General features: G+C 38.8%; 1 protein-coding gene across 2 annotated transcripts; it reads right to left on the bottom strand.

Moving 5' to 3' along the window:
• Positions 1 to 125: 125 nt before the first annotated feature.
• Positions 126 to 3,932, bottom strand: Mrpl3 (mitochondrial ribosomal protein L3). 2 transcript variants are annotated; one of them, XM_076424784.1, is made up of 8 exons: positions 3,780 to 3,932; positions 3,573 to 3,693; positions 3,334 to 3,427; positions 3,034 to 3,252; positions 2,330 to 2,464; positions 2,051 to 2,211; positions 1,766 to 1,955; positions 126 to 405 (listed from the first exon to the last, which is right to left on the bottom strand). In XM_076424784.1, the coding sequence occupies exons 2-8, from the start codon at positions 3,632 to 3,634 to the stop codon at positions 169 to 171; spliced, it is 1,098 nt and encodes a 365-aa protein (XP_076280899.1). In that variant the 5' UTR covers positions 3,635 to 3,693; positions 3,780 to 3,932; the 3' UTR covers positions 126 to 168. The 2 variants fall into 2 exon arrangements, with proteins under 2 accessions (XP_076280899.1, XP_076280898.1); XM_076424783.1 differs by having other exon boundaries at positions 3,773 to 3,930.
• Between the last annotated feature and the right edge of the window lie 21,771 nt (positions 3,933 to 25,703).

Here is a 25,703-nt window from a genome sequence, read left to right as displayed (position 1 = left end):
AAATTGAACAATAAAATTATTATGTAAATTCGGCAATATTTACTGCCGATCTTTACTTGGACATTTTGTCACGTGATGGATTGCAGCTTAAAGAGGACTTAATAACTGCACGACATACGGTAGTGTTATTATAAAATTTGTTTCTTTTTATTAACTACGTTGTTACAATTACGATTCAGGTGTAAATTCAATTGTGGGATCACTGAATGGGTGAACATCGTCTGCGTAAAGGTTCTCCGGAAGCGTATCTTCGTCACTGTTCGCTATATAGGTAGGGAAATTTGGCGAAGTGCACTTTTTGGTAGGAAGGATCGTATCGTACAAATATAACATGTTGTTTGTCTCTCCTGGTATATTCTGCCCTAATACCCAAAGTACATTATACTTGGTGTTTATTCGTAATATCTGCAACAAATATTTGCTAATGGTAATATTAGTTCTTTCATTAAGAAAATCAGTTTATAAAGCGAACTTCCTTGAAGGATTAAACCCCAATTTAATTTATAACAGAATTGTCAAATGTACGGGTGATTACATATTTTCCAACGTAGTTAATTCTATAATAAATTGCATGTTTTACAGGAAATGTAACAGAAATTTATATAATTTATACTTTTTTCTTTAGAGAAACATTCATGATATAGTTATAGGAGAAAAGAATTTAGTTATTTGGTAATCCCTAATACTGAATTTCCGATAAATGAATTAAGTGCAACAATATTTTGAGTAAGTGCAATCATACATGTGCATACTATATAATAATACCTAAATATTTTTAAACAAGTATAGGAGCATTCATAATGTATCAAATTTTTTGTGGATTTCTATTTTCTGCCATCTAATAAATGAATTTATACACTTACTGTCGAAGAAAATTTATAAAGACAAATTAATTAAAACACAGTGTTGCATTATTGCAATGAAAGTATGATAATCGCAATAAGTTTTAAATCCTTATTACACACACTTTGTAATAAAACAAAACATTTTTTGTTTCTCATGCGTTCGACACGCAGTAGAAGTTGCACTTGCTTTACTTTATGTTACCATGTTTTTCATCTTCAATGATACAAGGAAAATATAATTTTTAAAATAGATTTATATTATTATTTAAAACCTTTCAATAGGTGAAACATGTAAATATTCTTGATATGAGAACTCACTGCTAATACAAACTACATACTACTAGTGCTCGTTTATTTAATAAATTTTGTATCGTTAAAGATTTATATTATTTAATGAATATTATCATTTAATCACATTTGTTGTCATTACATAAGAAATGTTAATACTTGAAATATAAGAATAATAGCTCATTGAAGGTGGTATTTCACTTTATATAACTAAAACGGCTCAGATAACATTGTTCAACAAATTATAATGTTCTTTTCGGATTTGTAATATTCAATGGGCGTTTTTTAAAAATTGTTTTTTGTGTCCGTGAATACATTTCTTTCCATGTACAATTTTAATATAATAAAAGCTGGAAATTTCTCATTTTAAAAATGTTTTGTTTTCTTTTGAACGAAATTGGATAGAGCTAATGTTACAGTATGAATCTTTCTTGCATTTAAAAAAAAGTTGATTTCAAAACTATACATTGGAAATTTACAAGTTTGTGTTTAGTAATTAAAACTCTGTGAGAAAGGTTTATTGAAAGCTAGAAGTTCAAATATGTGTTGAACACTGTAATCGATGTAAGTTATTTTTTTGATTGAACATTTTTTGTTGGTCATCAAATAAATAAAATAGTCGTAACACTTACCTTTACACCTCTGAGAATACGCATACGATTTCCCATGTGCCCAGGCATTTTGGTACCAGGCATTACCCTAGATTTCGTGCCTCCGGAACCAATATTACCTCCTCTCCTATGAGTTTTCGTTACACCATGAGTCGCAGGCATACCTTTGAAGCCCCATCTTTTCATGACACCTTGAAAACCGCGATCCATCCTACATATGCGAAGAATGTTATAATTAGTCAGGTATTCCCAAACTTTTCAAGAATTACGTATCTAATACAACAAAGGGATAAATCAAAGATTTACGTTTTTCCTTTAATATCGAGATATTCTCCTGGTTTGAAATGTGTTGCACTTAAAGGAGTTCCTGGCGGTAAGGCAGCATTTGGTGTAACAACAAATCTCATAAGTGTTCTTTTCGGTGTAACTCCACAAGATTCGAATATACTATAGTACTCTTTAGTAAGCTATGAATAGAAAACACCTATGAGCGATCAGTTTTGTAGATTTACACATATGTACAATTATTAAACATTTGCAGGAAATCTATTTAATATTTGTATCGAATACTTATCTGAAACTTACTAATTGTGGGTCTATATTCTGAGCACCTATTACCAGGCAACCATTCTTATTTTTCACTAGCTTATACTTCCGTGGTCCTATAACCGGATTGTACTCTTCTGGTGACATATATTTGACAACTTCATTGTCTACAATCTACAAAAAACAATAACCAGTATAATAGTTTAAAACAGGTTGACAATATGGATAGATATTTACAGTTATAACAGTAACGAACCAGATTTTTCTATTAGATTTTTAAAAAAAAGTTTAAAACCTATTGTTATATGCCCTTATCATGATTAATGCTTCAAAAAGATTTAAAATTTATCTAACAATTCAATCTGAACGAAGGAAGAAAGTATTATTTGCCAAAGGTTTCATTTGAATTGTATCAAAATTGACCATAAATAATTTATGTAATTGCTGACTCCACACAAGTATCTTCATATTATAAAATAATCCTCTTTTATTAATTATGAACTCTGATCTTATATTTTTGATATAGACTGCGGATCTTTATGCATTTATAGCATCTGAAAATTTTCAAAAAATGCTGCAACGTAAAATTCGATAGAATTTGGTACGATTTTTATTCATTTCAGATCTGAAAAGAAGATTTTATTTAATTCCACTTTCTTAAAATTCGCCTAGAAAAATTGAAAATGGCATAAACATTCGCAGTCTATTAATAACGTATACGTGGTTGCAGTAGTTGGTAGCACCTGTATCAAAGTAGATGTTACTTTTTTTCCATTCTTAAGCCACATTGGATACACTCCTATTTTCTTCCCAATCAGACCAGTACGCTTTGATGTTTCTGTCCATTCATTATCAGGTTTAATTATGTCTTCTTTTAGTGGAGACTCCTGCATCATTAATTTGGAAGCTACAACTTCCGAAAGGAACTCTCTATTCTCTTTAGTAAGTCCCTCGTCGTAGAGCTAATATAAAGACAAGTATATTGTATTGCATTCATAAGATATGACTCCAGTAAAATGTAATATCTGTTACATTCTACGTACCGTACGTGTTGGCCTTGGAAGCCACTCCGGATGACGTTTCCTTGGAGGAGGATTCTTCATTTTGTGAGCGTTAGAAACTGGGATTAGGTTGATGCTAGAATTAATTATGATATCATTAAATAACAGTAAACTAATAATATACATATAATAAATAAATCTGTACAACTAATACATAATAAATATGCAACATAATAAATATCAACGAGTTAGGATACCATTATGTTGTTCGTTTTTCATACCTTGGCTTTAAACATTTGGTAAAAAGTTGAAAGTTCTGAAAAGTTTTCAGAACCGATGCCATGATTATTGAAGATTAAAAACTGTCTCAGGCAAATTCCAAGTATATTAGGTTAAGATAACCTAAAAATTGAAAACATACAAATGATTAAAGACCGAGTAAAAATTAATGTAACAAACAATTATCTAAAAATGTTATTACTTCTCACGTTTAGGAATGAAAGAATTAAAATACGGTAATGTTTCTTTTCATAATTCTGTACATTTCAGCCAACACAAGTCACATTTAAATTGCTAGCAGAAGCGCTGCGATGAGGGAAACATAACAAGTACTATTTAAGTACATACATCACATACATTTTAAATACACATGAGAATTGAGATGGTGATGGTATGAGGTATGAGACAGGAGATATCATTCAGTGATCATTCAAGATTTTAGACAAACTTAGAACAGAGCTGAAGTGTGATATAAACCATAAATACAATATGTAAAATGTATTATATATTGTCAGGAAGCTTTATCTTTTATAATTTTTTCGTTGCGAGTCGATATTTTAAAAATTTTTAATTATAATTTTTATAATATTTAATTCAATTAATTAATATTTAATTTAAAACTAGAGGGTTATTGTTGCTCGCTCGCTTCGCTCGCTCGCGAGTAGGGTTGTTTTTGCTCGCTCGCTTCGCGAGCTCGCGGATAGGACTGCTCTTGCGAAAGGGTTAGTGGTACGCATGTCTATAGACATGCTACTATAGTAGTACCTATATGTATTTTTGATTTGGTGTGTGACTCTCCAAGAGCCACACAAAGAACTTCCCGATTCGTTAGTTGCAGTATATTATTATCATTATTTTTAGTACGGTTTAATAAGATTATACGTTTTCAGGGAAATTCAATAGTTTTCTACTTATTAAAATGTTTGCTATATGGCGTCGCATCAAACCAACATCGTAGGCTCGTTGCTCGCTTGGTTCCTTGTTATAGCATACTAATGTTGCAAAATAAATTGTCTTAATTAATTTTTCGCAAACGATACAACTCCTCATTATCCGGGTTTGCAGTATTGATCTTGGTTTTCTTCGATACTGTTAATTTAAATTGTCCCAAAATATATAAACCGCGCTCAATTTTGAAACTCTGCTCAATGCTACATACAACATTTGTAAAGTTCGCCTTTCTGATTTTTTAAAATCCAAACATACTTTCTCGTATGTTTGTCCCTGACTTTTATGAATCGTAATCGCTTCAGCAGGAACCACTGGAAATTGACTACGTGTGATTTGATATTTTTCCTCACTCGACATATTTACTTGATTCGATATTTTTATTATTGGTGTTAAATGTTGATCAATATTTGCATTTTTCATATAATCACGATAACGAGTTCTTACTTTCACTCCTACTCTGGCCAATTGAAAATCTAACCACAATATAGACGGAATTTTAGTATTTTCTTGAAAAGTAATAAATTTTAATATTCCGCATGTGCGTGTGCTCCATTAACCAATCCGTTTTCAACATCAATGTTATTAATAATTATCATATAGTTTATATTAATTTTCAATTTAATCTCAGTTAATAATTCGTTTTGAACTGATTGTTTTTTTAAAGATTGTAATATAAATTTTTTTTTGTACTTTCATCGATGTTCTTTGAAAATGTATTCTTGGGAGTAGAGATGATTAACTCACTTTTGCATTGGGATGATTTTCGATTATTTTAAGCGGAAATATTAGCATAAGGTACAAAAGAAAAAATTTTTTTTTAAATTTTGAAAAAATGAAAAAAAATTTTTTTGTGTAATTACGTTTGTTTCTTGTCTTACGTTTGTCTCTACTGGACCAAAATGGACCAAAATCTAATCAGCTCTAAGTTACTAATCACTCGTCATTCGTCGATTCGTCGATCGATTCCTGTCGATCCGTGACATGCTACATGGATCTTCCCGGAATATGCGCGCGCGTAGCTGTCTCAATTCATTAAGAATAATGTGCAGTATTCAGAACGACGCGTAATTTAATTCAGTGTCAATTCAGATGTTCTTTCGATTTATTGATTCATTTCGCAATGATCATCGTCATTGTCAGTCGATTTCAGAAAAACTGATACGTACCTTAGAGTGTGCTTGTGATTCGAACGTTAGGGTGTCGGAGGCGTCTCGGGACGTCCTCCCTAGGGTTAGGATATTGCACCCTGGCGTCTGTGTGGGGACCGTGTTGTGAATGTGTTGGAGAAGCTGTGTCTTTTGCCATTTTTTAAATATAGGGCTAGGTAGGTAGGTAGCTTACCTTCTTGTTGTGACTGTTCGTTCTAAGCAGGTAGGGGCCGGGGCTGACTATCGCTTTCTCCTTCGGGTAGGCCGCGATTCGCGCGATAGTCAGTTACTGGAAGAGCTGGAAGTTTCGTCTCGAAGCTAAATCGAACGAGGCATGACGTTCGAATTGATGCTTCGAGCTCGATTCTCCCTGTTCGTGTAGCTTTTCGCGGACGCGGACGCGCGCGGATTAGGGCCTCGAAACGTTGCGCACCTGCTCGATTGCTCCAGCGGAACGATCGACTTCTCTCGAAACTAGTAATTCGTCTCGGAAGTCGTCGATCGTTTTCACTGCGAGCACGGTTAGGGTTTCAGATGTTTGGTGGACCGCCGAAGAAAAAGAAGAGGCTGTATGCCGAAGTGGCCCCGACAAACTGTCGCTCAAGAGGGCAACTACACTGACCTCGCATCTTCGGATGCGAAGTCATTTCATTCATTTCTACCTTGTCACTGTACTCGTCTGTAGAAGTAGTACTAGTAGTAATAGTTGAAGTAGTTAGTTATCTACACGGGCAGGCCTCGCCGCCCCAACGATCAGCGGAGATGGGCACGTCCGCGATTTGCCGTAGCGTTGCGGAAAAACCACGCGTGTTGCATTACGTTTTTGAACAGAGATCAAAGTTAGCGTTGCGGAGATACTCGCGATTTCCATTCACTTCAATCAAGTATATTCAATTGACTTAAATTATTGTATTCAATACGTAGCGTTGCGAATGAAATGATATATTTATAGGTAAACTACTTCGAAAGCCAATTGCTATCTCCATAAACAGATTTTTGTGATTTGTACAATCAAATCAAAACTCACTTCGATTGTTTTCTGACGCGTCTGACGCGTCTGATCATGACCAACCAATTCTACTTCTTGCATATACTATGGCGCGCGAACCGGACTGTTCTCTAAACTCGATTTTCTTGAAAACGAGGCGTCAAATGAAAATAGATTCCTTGTACCTCACCGTGTATAAAACGACGGCTTCGGACGGCTTTCGACCTATTGCGGATGAGGGCAATCTTGGGTCCATTGTGGTACTTTAGTTTCGGTATTTGCTAACATGATATTGATAATAAGATAATATTGGTTTTAATTTTGTGCTTAAAAATACTTTGGTAATTATAGTAAAGTAGGGAAACTGAAAAAATGACCGATAAATATATCGGTATTTTAGTATACGTATTTATTTCGGTAGAAGTCTCTACTGCAAATAGAATTGCTCGATGATTTTGGTCATGCTGCATGATCCTCGAACTGAAAGGTAACAGGCGGTATTATTATTATTATTGCTTTATTTCAGCCCTATTTTCAGCCTTACAGATCTACCTTATTCATACATTCGGTCCATACCTTCTCTCTCTTTTTTTTGTCTCACTCATTCCTACCCAGACCTACTCTGTTCGTATCCTAATTATTACTAACCTAATTATTGCATCCTGTGTTTTTAGTTTGGTATATTTTTTGGTATATTTATGCTCTCTTTTCTCTCGTTCTCCTCAACTTCTCCAGCTACTCTTCGACATTTCTATCTTTCCTCCTACTCACTACATCCTAGATCCTGATCTATTCTTCCATTACCCTGCATTCTCTTGTCAAATGTTCTAGACTTCCATCCTTGTCCCCACAAAGGTCGTATTCTCTCGCCTCGGCTTTCAGCCAGTATTTGTTCCAATTTTCTGTATTTCCGCATCTTACCCGTGTTAGGAGCTTTTTACTGTCCCCTCTACCCGCCTTACTTAAATATTCCGGTAGCTCTGCCACTCTTATATACTTGTATCTTTCGTTGTATTTGAACGGCTCCATCCTTGTATGTTGCTCTTGCAAACGGGCGGTATTAATCCGGAGTAAAAATGTCCTCTCAGTGTCACCTTGGCGAGAGAGAGTCTCGGGCCCGAAATGAATAGCGAATGGATTTGGAGACAATCTGAAAGGGGGAAAAAGAGCGGTCCAACGGGGGTGGAAAGGAGGTGGGGGGTGTGGTGGGGACGATGGAATTGCCTGAACTGGACAGCACGTGGACTACCTACTTTTATATCGCTCGGGAAATAATGGGATTCCCATCATGAAGTGGATTTCCCTCGGGAGCCAGTGGACATCGATGCACGCGTCAAGAGATCCTACACCGCCCCCGTATCCTATCGGTCTCTTGCAGCCGGCCGACGTTCATCGTGCTTGTCCACCCTCGCTCGTTCACCTGTCCGGCCACCCCCACCCTGAACGTGTCACAACCTGACGCGCCGGCTCGGTTTTCGAGGAATTGAAGATTTTTCGGCGAAACATATGTAGGTATGAAATGCGTAACGCAGCTATCCGCGAACGGACACTAACAGCGATCTTTCAATTCTCAGGCCGCGAAGTACAGGGTGTGAAGAAATTATATGTCGCGGCTACCATAGGATGATTCTACACCCTCGATTTGGCTCATATTGAACTAAGGAAGGTGCCGCAAACTTGACCTTGACCTTGAATTTTAAGGTCAGAAGTTCAACAATTTATTTTTTAATTGCATCGTATTTTAGTCGTTGCTAGGGTCAAAAATGCAGAAGACCAAAAATGCACTTTTGACGCATCCCACGAGTAAAATGCGATGCAATTTAAAAAAAATTATTGACCTTTTGACCGTAAAATTCAAGGTTAAGGTAAATTTTGCGGCACCTTCATTAGTTGTATTTCAACCAAATCGAGGGTGTAGAATCATCCTATGGTAGCTGCGACACACGTATAATTTCTTTACACCCCGTACAGTAATGTCTCGATATATGTGAAAATTTTCGGACCGAAGAGTCACCGATATCGTATACTACACCTTGATCTGTTGTTGATAAAACTCGTGATCGTGGATAACTTTGTGCACGACTTACGACAATGTCGGCACAGAGGAGATGTAAGAATAAACGTTATTCGCCGAAGAATAGTAGGCAGATCTTATGCAATTTTGTGGCAGAATGTTGACTGCCTTACCGACCTGAAAATTAAGGACTGATTGAAGCGTCGCATCGCCGCTTCATGGGCGACTGCTGATAGAAGAACTATTCACTGTAGTAGCATTGTTGATTTGTAGACTCATTTTCATGAGATCAAAGTATAGGATTACACAATAGAAAAATAACGCGATTTCGGCATTTACCTTGTAGCGATAACGCAAAGAGCATCGACCGAGTTCAAAAGAGGAATAATGTAGTCCATATTCCTTTTTGTTGAGTTGTAGTTTCATTAGTGAACACAAAAATATTCTATGCAGAATTTTGTATGAACATACAATTTTTATAAGTAATTGGATAAATAATTCACAATTTTCTCAGGGAGATAAACATATCGTTTATATACAAATAATTAGGAAATCTACAATAGTATAAAATGTAGTGTAATATATTATAATTATAGTTATTATTATTATTATATTATTATAGTATATTATATAATTATTATAATTATAGTACTTATAATACATTTTATACATTTTGCTTATATACATATTATATAATAAGTAAACTGTTGGTCTGAAATAGTACAAATTCTGAAGAATAACCACAGTCTTTATACATATTTTATTTATTTAGAAATCACTAATTTCATAATTTTTTCATGTTCAATAAATTTTGGAGGAGTATAATATTTGACATCAAATCTGTCACTTACAATTAGTTTTAAATTCACAATATTTATACTACACGATATCTGTGGTAATATGTTTATACTTCTAATAAAAATACGTGTTTATACTGATGCAATATTGCTTACATTATTAAACGTGTTATATATCTAATCAATATCTTAAGTATCTAATCAATTACTAAACATTTAGGTATTGTATGAGGTATTGTATCAATTCCATATCCATGCAATGTAAAATGTTTAATTTTCGAGTTAAAATAGTTCCGAGTGCAAAGGGTTAATTTCCATAAAGATGAAACCTAGCATGTAATTAATCATTTTAGCCGTTCGCCTTAAATTTGATTATTTTTACCTCTCCATCACAACCTGGTGTAGTAGCAAACCGATTTTTCATCAATACAAATCATTTTATTCTTCATCGATGTGTGTTATTTCAGACGAAATGAAATAGTAGTACATACATTCAAATTTGAAACCTTGGAATTGAATTTGTAAAGCAAGGGCGAGGCAGCGAAACAAGTGGCGATAGCGAACATACGTATTATTACCTCGTTAATTTTTGGAGTCGAATAACAATTTCAAAGGAATTCGAGGATAACGCTCAGAAATCGTACGATACGTGTAAAAATGACTGGAAGGGGTTCTAGGGTTTCCCGTCATTATAGCCGTTTCTCTTTCATCGATTACATCGGAAGAAAAAGGCGGAGTTCTCTGGACGGTGGAACTTGATAAAGGCTTCTATCCGTGCTGGAGCGGCAAGGAGTAATAAAATAAATATGTGCGACGGCCAGTGGCGTCCCTCCTCCCGAACCACCACCACCAGCTCCACCACCACCACCACCACCAGCACCAGCATCAGCACCAGCACCAGCACCAGCACCAGCACCAGCACCAGCACCACCATCACCCACACTACCACCACCTTAGAGGGAAGCGGAGCTTGGAACTCGCGTGTGTTGCCGGGTAATTGATTTCTTTGATAGCAGCCACACGAAAGGAACATTGTAGATGCTTCGGGTGCTAGCGGAGGGGATGGAACCCCCTTCGCGATCTACCATCCCCCGGATCAATGGATATCTCTGCGCCGGACAAGCCCCTCCAGCTCGGCGTCTTCCCTCCGAGGATGACCAATAACAAACACCGGCGCTTCTCTCTCTCTAATGGAGTTTTTACCGATAAAAAATTCACTCGGCTTCCTCCTTTTGCCTGGGGACCCTGTCGCCTTGGTTCCTCTCGGACACTGGCCGGCTCCCACCCCAGGACATCCCGTTTTCTAGGGGATACTTACACGCCGACACCTTTGGCCCGTTCCGATGTCTCGTCGAGAGTGCCCCGCTGGCGGTGCACCCTGTCTCACCGGGGACGGAGCTGGGTTCTCTCCACGAGCCTCGAACTTTGTGGATGCTGAAAGAGTCCTGGTCAGCTTCTCGAATATTTTCAGAGAATATTTCAACGCATTTACCCTCATCTTCTCCGGGACGCGGCTCAGCTTCTCAGCTTTCGGATTAAATGAACAATGTATGAACATCTGTTAAGTTGATGCATACGAAACGCCCGATTTTATAGTCTTCTCTGTCATACGAATAGTCTTGATCAATAAATACTGTTGTAGCTTGCAGGTTTATTATACAGGGTGTTCGACTACAAGTGAAAAAAATTTAAAGGGGTGGTTCTCCGTGACAATATAAGATGAAAATGAAGAGATCAAAAATTTCGATGGAAATATTCCCGGAATTTATTGGCCTAATCTCTCTTTTTTAATTTGACTGGCGAGTTTAATGAAAGGCATATAGTTAGGCGTACAAGTTTTATTGTCATAACTCGACAGCGGATCTTCATGCAAAATAAAAATGTTGTACCTGAATTGCAATAAACTGGAGTAAAGGGGAAGTTTATTTTCTTTCTTAATATGTTTAATGGATGGAGAATAATATAGCAGCATGTTCAAATTTCTCTAATGATTTTATCTTTTTAAATTGCATCCACTAATTTTTGTAATAAATGCATATAATCCGCTGTCTGGTTATAACATTTTTTATGTCCCTATAATTACAGGCTTTCCACAGTTTTGCTTTCACGAGCAAACCATTCTCCATCTTGTAATTTGTTTAAAGAAGTTTAGATTTTAAAAAATGATGTAGGGTGTTCGACAGGTGGGAGAAAATTCAAGGGGTTGTTCTCCACGACAATATAAGATGAAAATGAAGAATTAGAAATTTGCGATTTCGATTTCGTTTCCTAGTTGCTATAATAACAATTAAAGATCCGCCTGAAATGCTGCAACCCGACCGACAATGGTGTAAGTTACATATCTGTCACTTGATACGTGTGCACCTTTGTTGGACTGATTGCGGTTCAGGTGTATGCGTCACCTAAGAGTCCTAATGAATTAAAATCATTCATTCAGTCATTAAATTAAAAGATTGAAAATTCATGGGAATATTCGACATATTTTGACACTTACGGTTAAAACATTGAAATGGAACAAATGAAATTCTGAATCGTAAAAGTAACGTATTTGTTTTGCGAAAATAATAAGCATTTTGTGAACTCTGAATGCAAAGCTTGTGAAATTTGGCTTAAAAGAACAAATGAAAGCCTTGTGGCTTTCCTTGAAAAAATGTTGGCACAAAACCAACCATTCCCTACAATTCCCGTTCTCTTCTTCACATGACTATACATATAGCAGTATACATAGAACATGTACCGAACATGATTGCCCATAAGAAATTCGTTCAACACCTATATTAGGGATAAACAGTAATTTGTAAATGCTAAATTGTGATTATAACATTCAAACTTAGTATTTAAAAATATTTCCTACTTGTGGTATATACTTTATTTCTGTTGTGCTATTTATTACAGTAAATAAGAAGCTGCGTAAGATACATACAGCCAAAAAATTATAGTAGAACAATTGTATAACATCGAACACAAATTTATAAGCCCTACGAAACCCATATTACATTTCCGAGAGATTTACGGTAGAACGTAATTTGCGTTCACTTCAATTACGAATATATTACCGTTCGAATAATTCCGTGCGGCTGCGCAGCAAAGTTCGGCGGAATGTAGTCTGAGTAATGATTAACAATTATAATTGTCGTGCAATTGAATCACGGATACGTGACTGTGATCGTTGAGCAATCATGATTAATGAATAATAGAAATAACCAAGGTAAATGTGATTGTGAGATATGCTTAATTCGACAACAATTAATTGCAGAACGATTACATCGTTGATCATAATTGAAGCAATTAGATAATTAGTCATTTGTTATGATGTAGCATGCTGTGAGGTGGTAGACGTAGTCTCGAATCATTTATACGTTTTCGAAGAAGGTACATTAAACTAAATGGAAACATATGGCTAACTGGTTTATGCAATCAAGAATTATGCAATTTACAGGGTGTAAAGAAATTATACGTCGCGACTATCATTGCGAGATTATACACCCTCGGTTTGGTGAAAATTGTTCTAAAGAAAAAGGAACCAAAAAATTAACCTTGAAGTTTAAAGGTCAAAAGCTCAACAATTTTTATTATTGCATCGCATTCTACTCGTGAAATGGATAGAAAATGCAGAAAGAACCGTAGGTCAAAATTGAATCATTCTCTTAAGAAAATTATGGTAAAGTTTTTCCATTATCAAACTGGTTTTATTTATATCATATTTTCGATATATTTCGCGGTTTCACCAGAAGTACGCTTTACATATAGCCCATATAAACCCCACATCTGACTGAGGAATGAAAATATATTATAAATAAAACCAGTTTGATAGTGAAAAAACTTTACCATAATTTTCTAGGAGTACGAATGCGTTTTGACCCCTGATTCCTATTGCACTTTCTACCCTTCTGATAAATAGAGTGCGATGCAGTAAAAGTGTTTGTTCATCCTTTGATCCTGAAATTCAAGATTGTTCATTAATCAAGAACAATTATGACCGAATGTATTGTTCCTCAACCCAGGTATGCAGGTCAATGGGTACCTCTCTGGCTATGTAAAGTGAAGGGAAGGCATAACAGCTTATTGTCGCCGCTATGACAAAGGTCGTTAGTTAACCAAGAACAAAAATGAACGAATCCATTGTTGATTAATCGTAATATCCAGGTATATGGGCACCTGGCAGGTTGTCTAAACTGAGTAAAATGGTCCTGGCAGTATAGCGTGTTGTTATTAAGACAGTTCATTAATCGGAAACAAATATGAACGAATCTATCGTTGCTCGGCTCTGGCGTGCAGGTCCTGTCAAGTTATGCAAAGTGAATAACACGTACCCAGGGGGAGGGAGGGGGGGGGGGAGAGGATGGGGATAGTTTGCGGTCGTGGTCGTCGCTAAGATGGAGAGTTGGTTGGCTTAGTTCGTGGAACAGCGAGTTGGTGGTGCTGACGGCATGTATCGATTGTTCCGCGATATAATGCCAGCCACGCACATATGCGACCACGGGCGCAGTGCTTGTGCGAACCGGCGAATTTGTGTGGCCAACACCAGCGCGACGCGTCTTTTCCAGCGTGTTTTATTCAGCCAGTGCCCCACCAGTTGCTACGTCCCGACCTGCCGAGGGGTAGGTAAGTTCAGGCAGGCTGCCCTCGCTCCTGTTTTTCGGGCTGCCCCTCTCTCTCTCTCTCTCTCTCTCTCTCTCTCTCTCTCTTTCACCCCTTTTGCCACTCGAGAATCTCCCGGAGTGGGACTCATTTGTGCGTTCGGGTTTACACGGACGTTCGTTCGGATTCTTTTGTCTCTTCGGGGACTCGAAATTGGGTGGGAAAGTTTGTATATTTTATTATGTCAATGTGGAAAGAGAGTCCTGTTCCTGGGGATTCGGGGAAACAAAACGTATGGGGATGTCGTTAGAGATTCCTTGAATCCGGGATAACTCGATTCCCACACCAGACGAACGTTAATCAATTTATCTGACGGCGAGAGAATTGCTTCCGGGAAATTATGAAAAGGGCTGACTGGAAACAGCAGCCTCGTTGGTGCTTATATTTTTGATATGATACATAAATAACGATTATATTGCTTGTGCAACTATTTTATTTCTCTGGCATAGGCTGCAGAGAAATTTATTTATGTGATTAATGAATTAAATATTAATTTCGTTTCGTGTATAGAACATTAATGAATATCTCTTTAAAAATTGAGGACTACAGTTTAACACAAAAATGTTCTAAATAAGAAGAAATATCATGAACTTCAGACGAGCATGTAGAGCATTCTTTTCTAATGTAAGGGCGCCATTTTTCTTTATAGCGCTTCTGACAATTATCGTGACATCTGTAACATGATATAACGTCGATCATGCAGAAGCAAGCTGATAATCGCCATCCCTGAAGGGTTAAACCTCTGGAGCACGGACGAGAATTGTTTATTCAACTTCTTGAAATGACTTAATAGTTTGGACACATTTACTATTCACTTTGTTCGTGTTGCGATAAAACGACGACCGCGTTACGACCAGAAAGAACAATATTTATTAATGAAAAAATGGCGGTGTGAAATATTTTCTATCCAGATATCGTGAGGAGTTCTACTCATCCGTGCACAGGGGGGTCGAAGTGAACACTAAACGCGCGTACTGAACTATAAAAGTAACAGACACGCGTGCTGTCTAATAAAAATGACAAGATTTAATTTATTTAAACTTTAATAAAGATATTAAATCATTTCTCATGTGGAAGCATCTTTATAACTTCAATAATTACAAAATAAAAAATCTAGAACCGCTCGCTCGACCAGTCGTGGTAGCTTTAGTATTAGCACTAGTTTTATTATTAAAAAAAAAACAAGATTATATAGATTTTGTGCAATTTTTAAAGAAATGTATGTTCCTTCATAGGAATCTTAGAACTTGAATAATAATAAAATAAAAAATCTGAAACCGGTCGTTCGAGCGGCTAGTGTTAACAAGTCTATGACCGAATGTCCAGGATAGTGAAACGTGTCCGGCCAGGGGAAGAGTTGACGGTGAAGCGAGTGCCGGTTGAACAAACGAAAAAGCTGCATTGAATTGAGGAATAAGCCCCGAGCGAGCAGCCATTACCCTCTGGAAGGTCCAGCCTGTCGAGGGAGTCTGTGCTCGAAGGAGGTCGACAAGCGAGTAGCGTCGGCGCTGCCCTTGCAAGCTTCCTCGTGTATTGATCCTCATAATTCGGGGGTTGGAGGGCGCCGGGGGTGGCAGGGAGGGTTGAAGAGGGTTGAGAGACGGCTGGCGGGGCTGGAGCCCCACCTCGACGGCCGAGAAACGTATGCGTCGGGGGGTGGTTTGGAACGCCGGAAGAAAGGAAGGAGCAAGGAAAACCCCGGAGTAGGGTGACTCCGACCAATAATAATCCTGCCACGTTATGATAATATCATATCATAGCGCCGCTCATATCCAGCTACTTTATGATTGGAAGCTCGTGTCATCCAATCAGGTTGCGTGACCAGTTTCACTCATACTCATATTCATACGCGCGCCCGCTTCTGCGTAGATGAAAACACACCTCTCGACGAGGCTTGGCTTACGGCTCCGGCCTTTGCGGTTGTTGCACTAACGCACAGAGGCGGTTCGCGAACCTACAGCCTTTTCCGCTTCTCTGCGGACTCCTACTCCGGTCCTGTACACGCAGACTTTTATCAAGTTTTTTCGAGTTTAGCGAATTTTTGTAGTTTTGCAAAAATAGGTTCATCTTGATTAAGTCAGTATATTTTGATTTTGAAAGTTTAATAAGAGTGGATACAAATTTGTCATATATGTATCCACAGTTCAATCATCACATTTTATAACCATAATTTCTATAAAAAATTTGCAGCTCGATTGTACTTGGGGAGTATTTGAAAGTCTGAGACAAGGATTAAATAAAATACATACATATACATATGTATATCTGGAGAGAATTGCAAGACCTTTTGGAGAGTCATCTTAAAAAGTCTCCAAGAGTTCCTCGCCACACCGCGAAATAGATTTCATCCGAAGAATGACGCCACGTCCTATCGTTAAAACCAATGCACGCCGAATGAAATTTCATTGTATTTGAATTTTGTGAGTAGAAAGCTACCCTTAATTTCTCCCCTGATTTCGATAATGCTGTGTCTCACACGGTGGGACTAAAATTCTTACACAGCCGCTTGATATTGCTCGGCGCAGTATCGCGCGATCATTTTCACTCTTTATCCCGATCCCATCAAATTCTCTGTTCAGCGAACACGAACGCACCCCTGCAACAATTCAACCCCGGCCAAAGACACCCCGGATGCATGTATTCCACAGCGGGCCGGGGGTGGCGTTCTCCTTTTCCCATCGATATTTCTTCCCCCCACGATAAAATTCAACCTTTCAGCCGGCCAGTGTTTTACGGCCAATAGGAGGTCGGCAAGAGAATCGCAATACACGTAGCTATGGCGTTTTATTGCCACTGGAAATGGCCCCGTATATAGCTTTCCGAGTATGCTATCGGAGGTTATTGATCCCCGCGTCCGTCAAGGAGTCCCCTGGTCTTCCAGTACCACCGCCATCCTTCGGCCACCCTCCCACCCGCCGCCCCCGGGGGTAGCCTGAAGAAACTACCCCTACGATCATCTCGCCTAGCCACGCTGCATTTTTCAACGAGACTCAGCTGTGTGTCCAGGGCCTGCAGGAAAATTGACGTGGACAGTGATAAGTTGGGAAGGGTTCGCTGCTGCGGACCGCGTCCTCGTCGTCGTCGGCCTGAGAAATGAACACATCTCGTGCGGCTCTTTCTCTCTCTCTCGGCGCCTGCGCCCTTCCCTCCCTCTATCGCGAGACTTTCTTGTCTCGTTCGCGGGTAAAAATTCAATATTAATAACGAGGCGGGCTGAAGAAACGTCCGCATTGCGCCAACGCCATAAACGCAAGCCCGCGCTTTTGGGGTTGCGAAGTCATAAGCCCGACCAATCGCTGCGCCCCGGAGGGCGAGCGTGATATGATGGATTTATGGATCTAATAAAAAGCGCAGGCGGGATTGGCCCTCGCGGAATATGACGGGCGGGGCTGCCGACACCCCGTTCAACGCAGCCACAACCAAGTCACCCCCTCGTCCGGCTTCCTACCCCTTGCAGCGACCGCGAGAAGGGGAAGCCACCTCGAGTGGGGATGCAATCCTGATGTATTTCGCCTTCTCCAACCTCCTCCCGCTTCCTTGCCACCCCCTTTCGCCCTGGGAACAGGTGAGACTTGAGAAGAGGCGAGATCGCGCTTTGCTGTGGCAAATGGACTTGACGGTTTGGGCCAGTTTTACCAGTTGTCCAAAGAGTGTCCGCCGTCACTGTGGATTTTCGAAAAACCGCGGCACGCCGACTAGTTCGCTGATATTAAACGAGCAAACGAATCCCCTACTTTGAAACATTCTGAAGGGGCATCCAAGAAACGCGCACACATGCTCCTTTTTAATATAATAGAATTAAGAAACTGGGAATTTTCGAAGATGTTTCTTTTATTGAAAATATGATCTGTTACAATTATACGTAGAGCGGAATATTGTTCAATTCGGTTATCGAAATTTCGATGACTTTTTGACACGTTTGCTGCAGTTGTTTCACGAATTGCAACACGAATATCGTTCTTTAGGTCATTAAAAAATTCTTAGTATAGACTCGACTTTTCAAAACACCCCACGAAGATAACCCCTGACAATCTACTATTTTCAAACTTCTCGAAGCAGCGAAGACATTTCAGATGATTCACACTGCAAATTAAAAAAAATGTAGAAAAAAATTCTTAGTATAGACTCGACTTAGCAAAAAACACCCCATGAAGAAAAATCTAATGGGGTTCAATCGCCCGATTTCGGCGGTCTTTTGATATTTGCGACGAAGCTTCCATACCATGAATGTTTTCTCGAGTCGTGTGACATACCAAGTTTAAGTAACGCAAAGGCATTGTTGCAATTATACTTGTCATGGTTGAAATTGTACCACAGTTCCATCTTCTGTTTGAGGGAAATGATGGAAGAGTATAGTAAAAGTAAACACAGAATGAAATATTTACAAGAATATTTTGTCGAGTAATAAGTAGACTCCGGATGTTTATGTAAAATAAAAAGTTTGTACATCAATTGCACGACACATAAACTAAACATAAATTTATATTTTTCATTAATTAATTTTAATGTGGTGAAAGAATATATTAATGCTCTTAAAATTTTTGTTATAAATGCATAAAATTCGGAGTCTAGTAATAAGTTGTTTATTCTTCCGAGTAGCGTTATCTGAAGCTTCTTCTTTTGAATGTATAAATACATAAAATAGATGACAGTCTGAAGAACAAACAATTATTATATTTTCGAAACTTAACGTCATGTATAACAAAATAAAATTGTGACTGTAACACGATATTCTTACAATTGGCCAATTTCTATGCAAAAGAAAAACGGTGTGCAAGATACAGGAGCTAAATAGACACTTAGTCAATAATCTTAATAAGTAAAAAAAAACTACATATATTTTGAAATACTTTGAATGTTTCCTGTATTGTGTTCAGTTTACTTATTTTACACAGTTTCCAAATAGCACGATTTACTAACACGAATGTTTTCACCACACTGGTGCCGTTAATATAAACAAAGTGTTTATTGTACACATAATAACATGGAATTTGTACATCGCTGTTTTCACTGCAAAACTAATTTAGTAGACAGTTCAGGAATTCAGGCATACTTTCTTACATTATGAAGATATTGATTTTTTTTTCTTCTTGACATAATGTATGAACAGTTCAACGTTTATGATTCACAGCTTAACATTTCTTGGAAAATGATTGATGAACATTAAGCCACCCTCGAGGACGTGATCCAATTATTTATTTCGGGATTATTTTTTAAAAGCAGACTTTTAGGTCTCTTTTTGATATAACACAGTCGTGCGGATGAAATTGATAAAAGCAGCCGGTAGGTAATGTGTTAAAATGGATGCAAATATATATGAAAATAAAAATACGGTAAATAAAAATGTCTGCAAATGTCTCAAAAATGTATTTCCTTCAAAGGAGTGATTCCCCAGGGGCATTTCTACTAACTTTTCCCTTTGCAAAAATGCTCTCCGTGATTTTGTTAAGGAGTTACCAACAAAAAACACGGACCAATCAGAGCGCGGCTACAGCAGACAGCAAATGACCTTAGAAATCACCCTTCTCAAGGATATACATTTTTGGGACATCCTGTATACTTTGCATCATTTCTACGTTTAATATGGAACGAATTAGTTGTCTCATAGAAGACTTGACTATGCATAAACAGTAATTTGTGTTTATCATCTTTGCGAAACAACTATCAAATGGCGAACGTACCTCGAAAAGTTAATTACGTCATAGTTAATGTCCGAGCTCTGTTAATTTTGAATTTTCCCGAATCAGCGCATTTTCCCAGGTGCGCGATTATTTCGCAAAAGCTTTCAGTAATGGATGTTCAGTTTTCCATTAAGCTCGGGGGCTTGTATCGCCGGGAACATTTACTTTTAAAATATTACTCCGAATAAATTTCGAAGGAAACAGTGAAACACGTTTGCTGGTTATTCAGGACGCGTTCCTTTCATTTAGATCGTAATCACCGACCAGAATTAACGATCTCTCGCTGCGCTTATACGTAGGAGGGCAATATCCCCCTTTGTAGCACTTCTCTCCCTTTTTATTTCGTTTCGCGCGGAACTTTCGCAGAAGCGAGGGCCGTCGCTGTATCCTAAACTTTCTCCTTCTTCGTCGAATTTGATTGTTGCCAGGAGCTGATGGCCACTCCATATCGATTTTTCCTCTTAGCGCACACCTCGTCCGCTTATTCGCCATCACACGCCGTTTTCCCCTTTCCTTTCGTTTCTCTTTCGCGCCAAGTTTTCACCGGTGACGGTGCCGCTCGGAATTGCGTCACTTTAGAAACCGTTCGGAGTTTATAATAACGGCACCGAGTCACGTCGTTGCTCGGCTAAACGAAATCTTCAACGAGACTGACGTAGACGGAGATATACGTTAGTGTTGCATAGTCAGCATCAATATTATACTTTTTCTTGTTGATATAAATCCGAAGGGGGTAAACCCGTATCGCAACCGACTAGAGGATTCCTTGCGATAAACATAAAATAATAATGCAATTTTAGTTAATGCAATTAGTAAACTGCGGATAAGAATGCAATTACTAGACCTCGGATCTCTATGCACATTATCTTCTTATTTTTTTCATGCAATTATCATTGCATTGGAACCTAAAAGATCTCTGTTCTATTTGATAATACAAAAGAGTTTATAAGGAATAAATGTATTTGCTTCAAAAATGAAAATCCAGTCGATTTTCTTAAATCGAATGCTATATTTTCGTTACTATAATGATCCTAGGAAAGTCCTAGGAGATCCAAGAAATTTATTTAATGAACCCCAAAAGTTTCATCACATTGATTATTCCTCTAATTCTTTTAAAAAAATCCTACGAAATCTAATAAAAATATTTTACGAAAATACAGTATCGCAAAGATCAATTTTTAAAGATGGACGATGACTTGCGTCACTCGTGACCGACGTTGCAGTCAATGTGTTATGTGTATAGCAAACAGTATTCAGAGAGATCATTGAAATTTCTATTCTATCTCAAATTAGGCGGAAGACCTTGAAATCTTAGCTGACACGACCTTCAAGAAAAAAGTTTTCTCTACCATAACATTCTAGTCTCTTTGAATTAGATACTGTCAAACATCACAAGACAGCGAAGATAATTAAGATGGCACTGGTCTCATGGGGCACAACCTTGAAGATGAGCCCTCCCCTAACAATCGACTATTTTCAAACTTCTCGAAGCAGCGAAGACATTTCAGATGATTCACGTTGCAAACGAAAAAAAAATGGGGAAGCTCGATGACTGATCTGATCCGGCGCTAGGTCCGCCGAGATCTTCGAAGCAAAAACCGAGTCGATTAAAACCGTAGGAAAGAACTTCCCCTTATCTACGGAGGACGGAAAGCTTCGAGCAAACTTGGCCTGCCCTTTGTCCCGGTTTGAAGGTGGAATTGTGAGTTACTCGAGCGTGGATATAGAAAGATAGACAAACGATGCTGGCTCGTCCGGCGATGAGGGTAGCCGGCTACCCGGGGATGTTTCCTGAAGGTAGGGAGAAACTCGGAGAGATAAATAATATGTCCGTCCCAGTCACGAGGGGGGTAATTAATTCGTATAATATGCCGCAGTTAAGTCGGTCATCTGTTTTCCCCTAGCGAAGAGAACTTACCAACCCCCTTTGCCTCCCTCGTGCTGCTGCCGCCGCTGCCGCCGCCGTCGCCGCCGCCGCCGCGCGTCGTGTCGTTTACCTTGCTGCTCTCGAAGCTCGGGCGATACACACGGTCGTCGAACCTGAGAACTTGGAACGATCTCATTCTGCCAGCTCGAAAACTGAGCCGGAAGAGGGACCTGGGCAATTAACTGGAAATCTGGGAAATTAATCGTCGAGTTTCACTCATTCATACGGATCGACTACGTAATAGACGTTCTCCATGACTGTCTGTGTGTCCTAATGATTCTTTCTATTTTTCGGGTTGCTTTCGGGTTTATCAGATTTTATAAAGACTTGTTACAGGACAATTTGTTTGTGTAGGTAGCTCGAATTGGTGTAGATAGCTAGAAATTATATTAATTAATTCATAATAAACATCGTCTTCAACCAATTAGAATTCATAACGAAAAATAAGAGAATTTCTATTCGACCCCTGTGTCTAGCAGTTGTTTGATCCTGCATTTTCTTTCTTTCTTCAACCCTCGAACTTCTGCTAGTTTTAGTATAATACCGGGTCATTTCTGCCCCACGCTTATATTTCGAAATTAACGGTCGCTCGAGCTCACCCCCACTGCTACCTCGACGGGCTACGAATGACATACCACACGGAGGGTTGATCATTTTAAATAGAAGATGCGACACAACTGACACAAGGCTTAAATAGTTATAGACTTCGCAGGCTACTACAGACAATCTATTCCCAGTTCAGTTCTACATCATATTTTTCTATTGCTTTGGAATAACAATGGCTGCAAGGGTGTGCTAAGGAAGTTCATCGCGAGCTGCGCGCGTGAACCCGAAAAATCAAAACGGCTTCTATTCAGCTACCCTCGAAACTCCCTCCGAACTGGTCGTATCTCGCTTATTTATCAAGCAGGTCCTCCACGACAAGGGGTGGGATAAATCTTTAAAAACGGTCCGCGTTCGCCGGGGGCGTTGGAGGGCATAACTCACCCCTATCTGAAAATACATAGGTAACTCTCCGGTTTAGAAGTAAACTGTTTACAGCGTGTTTCCCGGTCCGCGGGGGTGGCCGTCTCACCGGGGTGGCCGGGGAAAGGGTGAACTCCACGTGGCGCTTAGTATCGGGGGTAGTTCGGGGGTGAGGCGTTCCAGCCCGCGTTATCTAAACGCGACGAGGCGAGGCCGAGAGTGGGGACGCTTCGGCATTGCTTACATTGTTCGTCGTTTATTCTTCATAGCCTTGCTGCCGAAACACCTAGGCTGATTGAACAACGCCGACATCGAGGTGTTAAGATCTACCCTAAGGTCATCATCCTCAAAAATCTCTTCCTCATCCTCCTCCATATTTTCTAAAAGAGTAAAGCTATCAATAATTTTTCAATTTTATTTCAGTCTGGACTTGTGTAGATTATTTTTAGCTTCCTCATCCTCCTGCGTATTTTTTAAATGGGTATACCTACTTGTCAGTAATTTATCAATTTTATTTCGGTCTGGAATTGTGTAGATTATTTTTAGCTTTTTGGTTTGGACGGAAGTAGAATACTGTCTAACGATAATAAATCACCTTCATATTTTATAAACGATAAACTTATTTGTCGATGCTTATGATTTTTTATTTTCATCCCAGTTTCGAGTTTCTTTAGTTATTTATTGCTATTCTATTTTATATTGAGCTATGAATATGCTATGAAACATTAACTGTATAAATCACAATCGGTAACTTTGTGTCAGATCAAAATCTTTCATCTACCAAAATGAAGATTCAGTAATTATTTAGAAGATGGAATAGATACACAGAAAGAGGTGGAGATTATTTTCGACGGTAAAATGTACTTTGATTGTTCGTAAATAATCAACGAATTCACTGAGAAAGGGCTAGAAATACATTTTCTCACGTTACCCTTGTAAGTATCTTAGAATAGAAGTTCACCCTTTTCCTGTTTCTGGGTACTGTAAAATGTTCTATTTCTTCAAGACGTATTTCTATAAACTTCTACATCATAAATGAGACGTAATTTGTTTTATAAAGTGTAAGACGATATTGGGCGAAGAGAGAGATCTTCCATTCAATTAAATACTTATATTGAAAGACTACGGTTCTGGAGGGTTCTCGATAGATTCTTCAATATCAATTTCAATCGTGTATGAAAAAGTCACCCCCAGTGACGTAGTATAAGCATTCTCTTTGGGATTATTATATGAGAGATGATTTTTAATTCTCTTCGGTATAGCACGATTATTAAAAATCTTATTAATAGCCTTCCAATAGGTAAAGTGTTGTAGTATTTAGGACATAAAGAAGTGAGATTTTCTTTGACAGTATTACGTTCGAGAGTATTATTTACGGGAACGTCGAGCGACACGATCACCGAGCATAATTCCCGAGATATCATACGAAATAAATTCTCTGCAGATCTGATCCATGGCGGTTCGTAAACTGAAGGGGGTTATTCACGGCGATAGAGGGGGAGGGGATGGCTAGAGCCGAGGAGCAGCTCTTTAATGGCCGGATCTCGGAAATTGTGCGCACATATATCTGCTGGCAGATTTATGAAAGTGCTTTTCTTCTGAAGTGGGGAAAGCTGCTGCGTCGCCGCGGCTGCTGCTGTTGCTGCTGCCCCTGGCTTTGGGGTTGCAATGGCGCTAGAGAAAGAGGAAATCTCTCCGTCGTTGGTGCTGGTGGTGGTTCCAGTAAAGGAGAGAGGGGAAATGTACGCTTTACACCCCTCTGGATCTCGAAGCTGTGCCTCTCTTGGCTCCGCCATCCCCCTTCGGCTCGCTCTCCCTCCCCTTTTCCGAAGAGTATCTGACTCTTTCTTTCTCCTCCTCCGCCGCTTCCGAGCTTACGAACCTCTCCTTCTCGCCCCGTTCGCGTCTGTTTCCCTCCCCGACACACACCGGCTCTGTCTCGCATCGGTGTAATTTTCCAGTGGGAGATTTATGCGACATTAAGGTGTGCGTTGTATACCTTACCGCCGCGCCCGCGCCACGCCGCGCCGAGCCGCGCGCCGCCTTCCGCCGCGCTGATTTATCGAAATATTTGCCGAACGATACTGCCGCCGCGCCGTTATTCTCGCGGTGCTGCGAGCTGGGTAGTGTTCCCGGATTATTCGTTCCGCGGAAATTCATATCAGATGCGGTACGTTCGTGTAGGTGTACCGATTACTGCGGTATCATGCTTCGATCGTACTTCATTTTGATATTATTCCTAATTTATCATGAGATAATTATATGTGTTCTGAATACAAAAAAAAAAGAACAATTGGTGGCCATGAAAACCTAATACAACATAAGAAAATGTTAAAAAACAAAATCGATAGCATTTTGTACGTATTACTGCGGACGGAACTCATTACTGCGGATTAGAATTCAAAATTTTCAAAAACGGAAACAAACTACGTACCTAAGTATTAGTTTAAATAAATCCAGAGTACAGTAACAAACAATTTTTTTTATTTATTACATTTTACATGCATAAACCTTTTATTAATTTTAACGGCGTAGCATAATATCACGTAGATAACTAAATGCATTGTTTTAACAAATATTCGAGTAATATTTCTTATCTTTAGTTTGAAGCTGTTTTAAATTAAGAGCATTGAGTCGTTTACATTTTACAATTGCATTTACAATGTAGACTCCTTTGTCTCTCTTGTTGTTTTTTATTTTTGTTACTGTTTTCTTTCTAAATTACTTTTTACTGTGTATTTACGTGTATCGGGTAGATACCCAATCTAAAACGTTAGGCTGTAGTGAAGCTTGTTCCTCATCGTAGTTGCAAGTCATACCGCAGTATTAGGGACATTCCCAGTGATTTTTGTGCCGCAGTAATGAGCTCCTCCTTCACTTTAATGTACGTAATGCACGTAATGCATGTAGAGCGTTAAAAACGTTTCATTAAACGTTTTCATTAAAAAGGAAGTTTTTTCTATGTTTTTATTTTTTCTTTCCTCTATTCAATTTAAAGCAATATAAAGAATGTACAACCG

This window comes from Lasioglossum baleicum, chromosome 6, assembly GCF_051020765.1.
Source record: "Lasioglossum baleicum chromosome 6, iyLasBale1, whole genome shotgun sequence".
Lineage (NCBI taxonomy): Eukaryota > Metazoa > Arthropoda > Insecta > Hymenoptera > Halictidae > Lasioglossum > Lasioglossum baleicum.
This window is presented reverse-complemented; position numbering and strand designations above follow the sequence as displayed.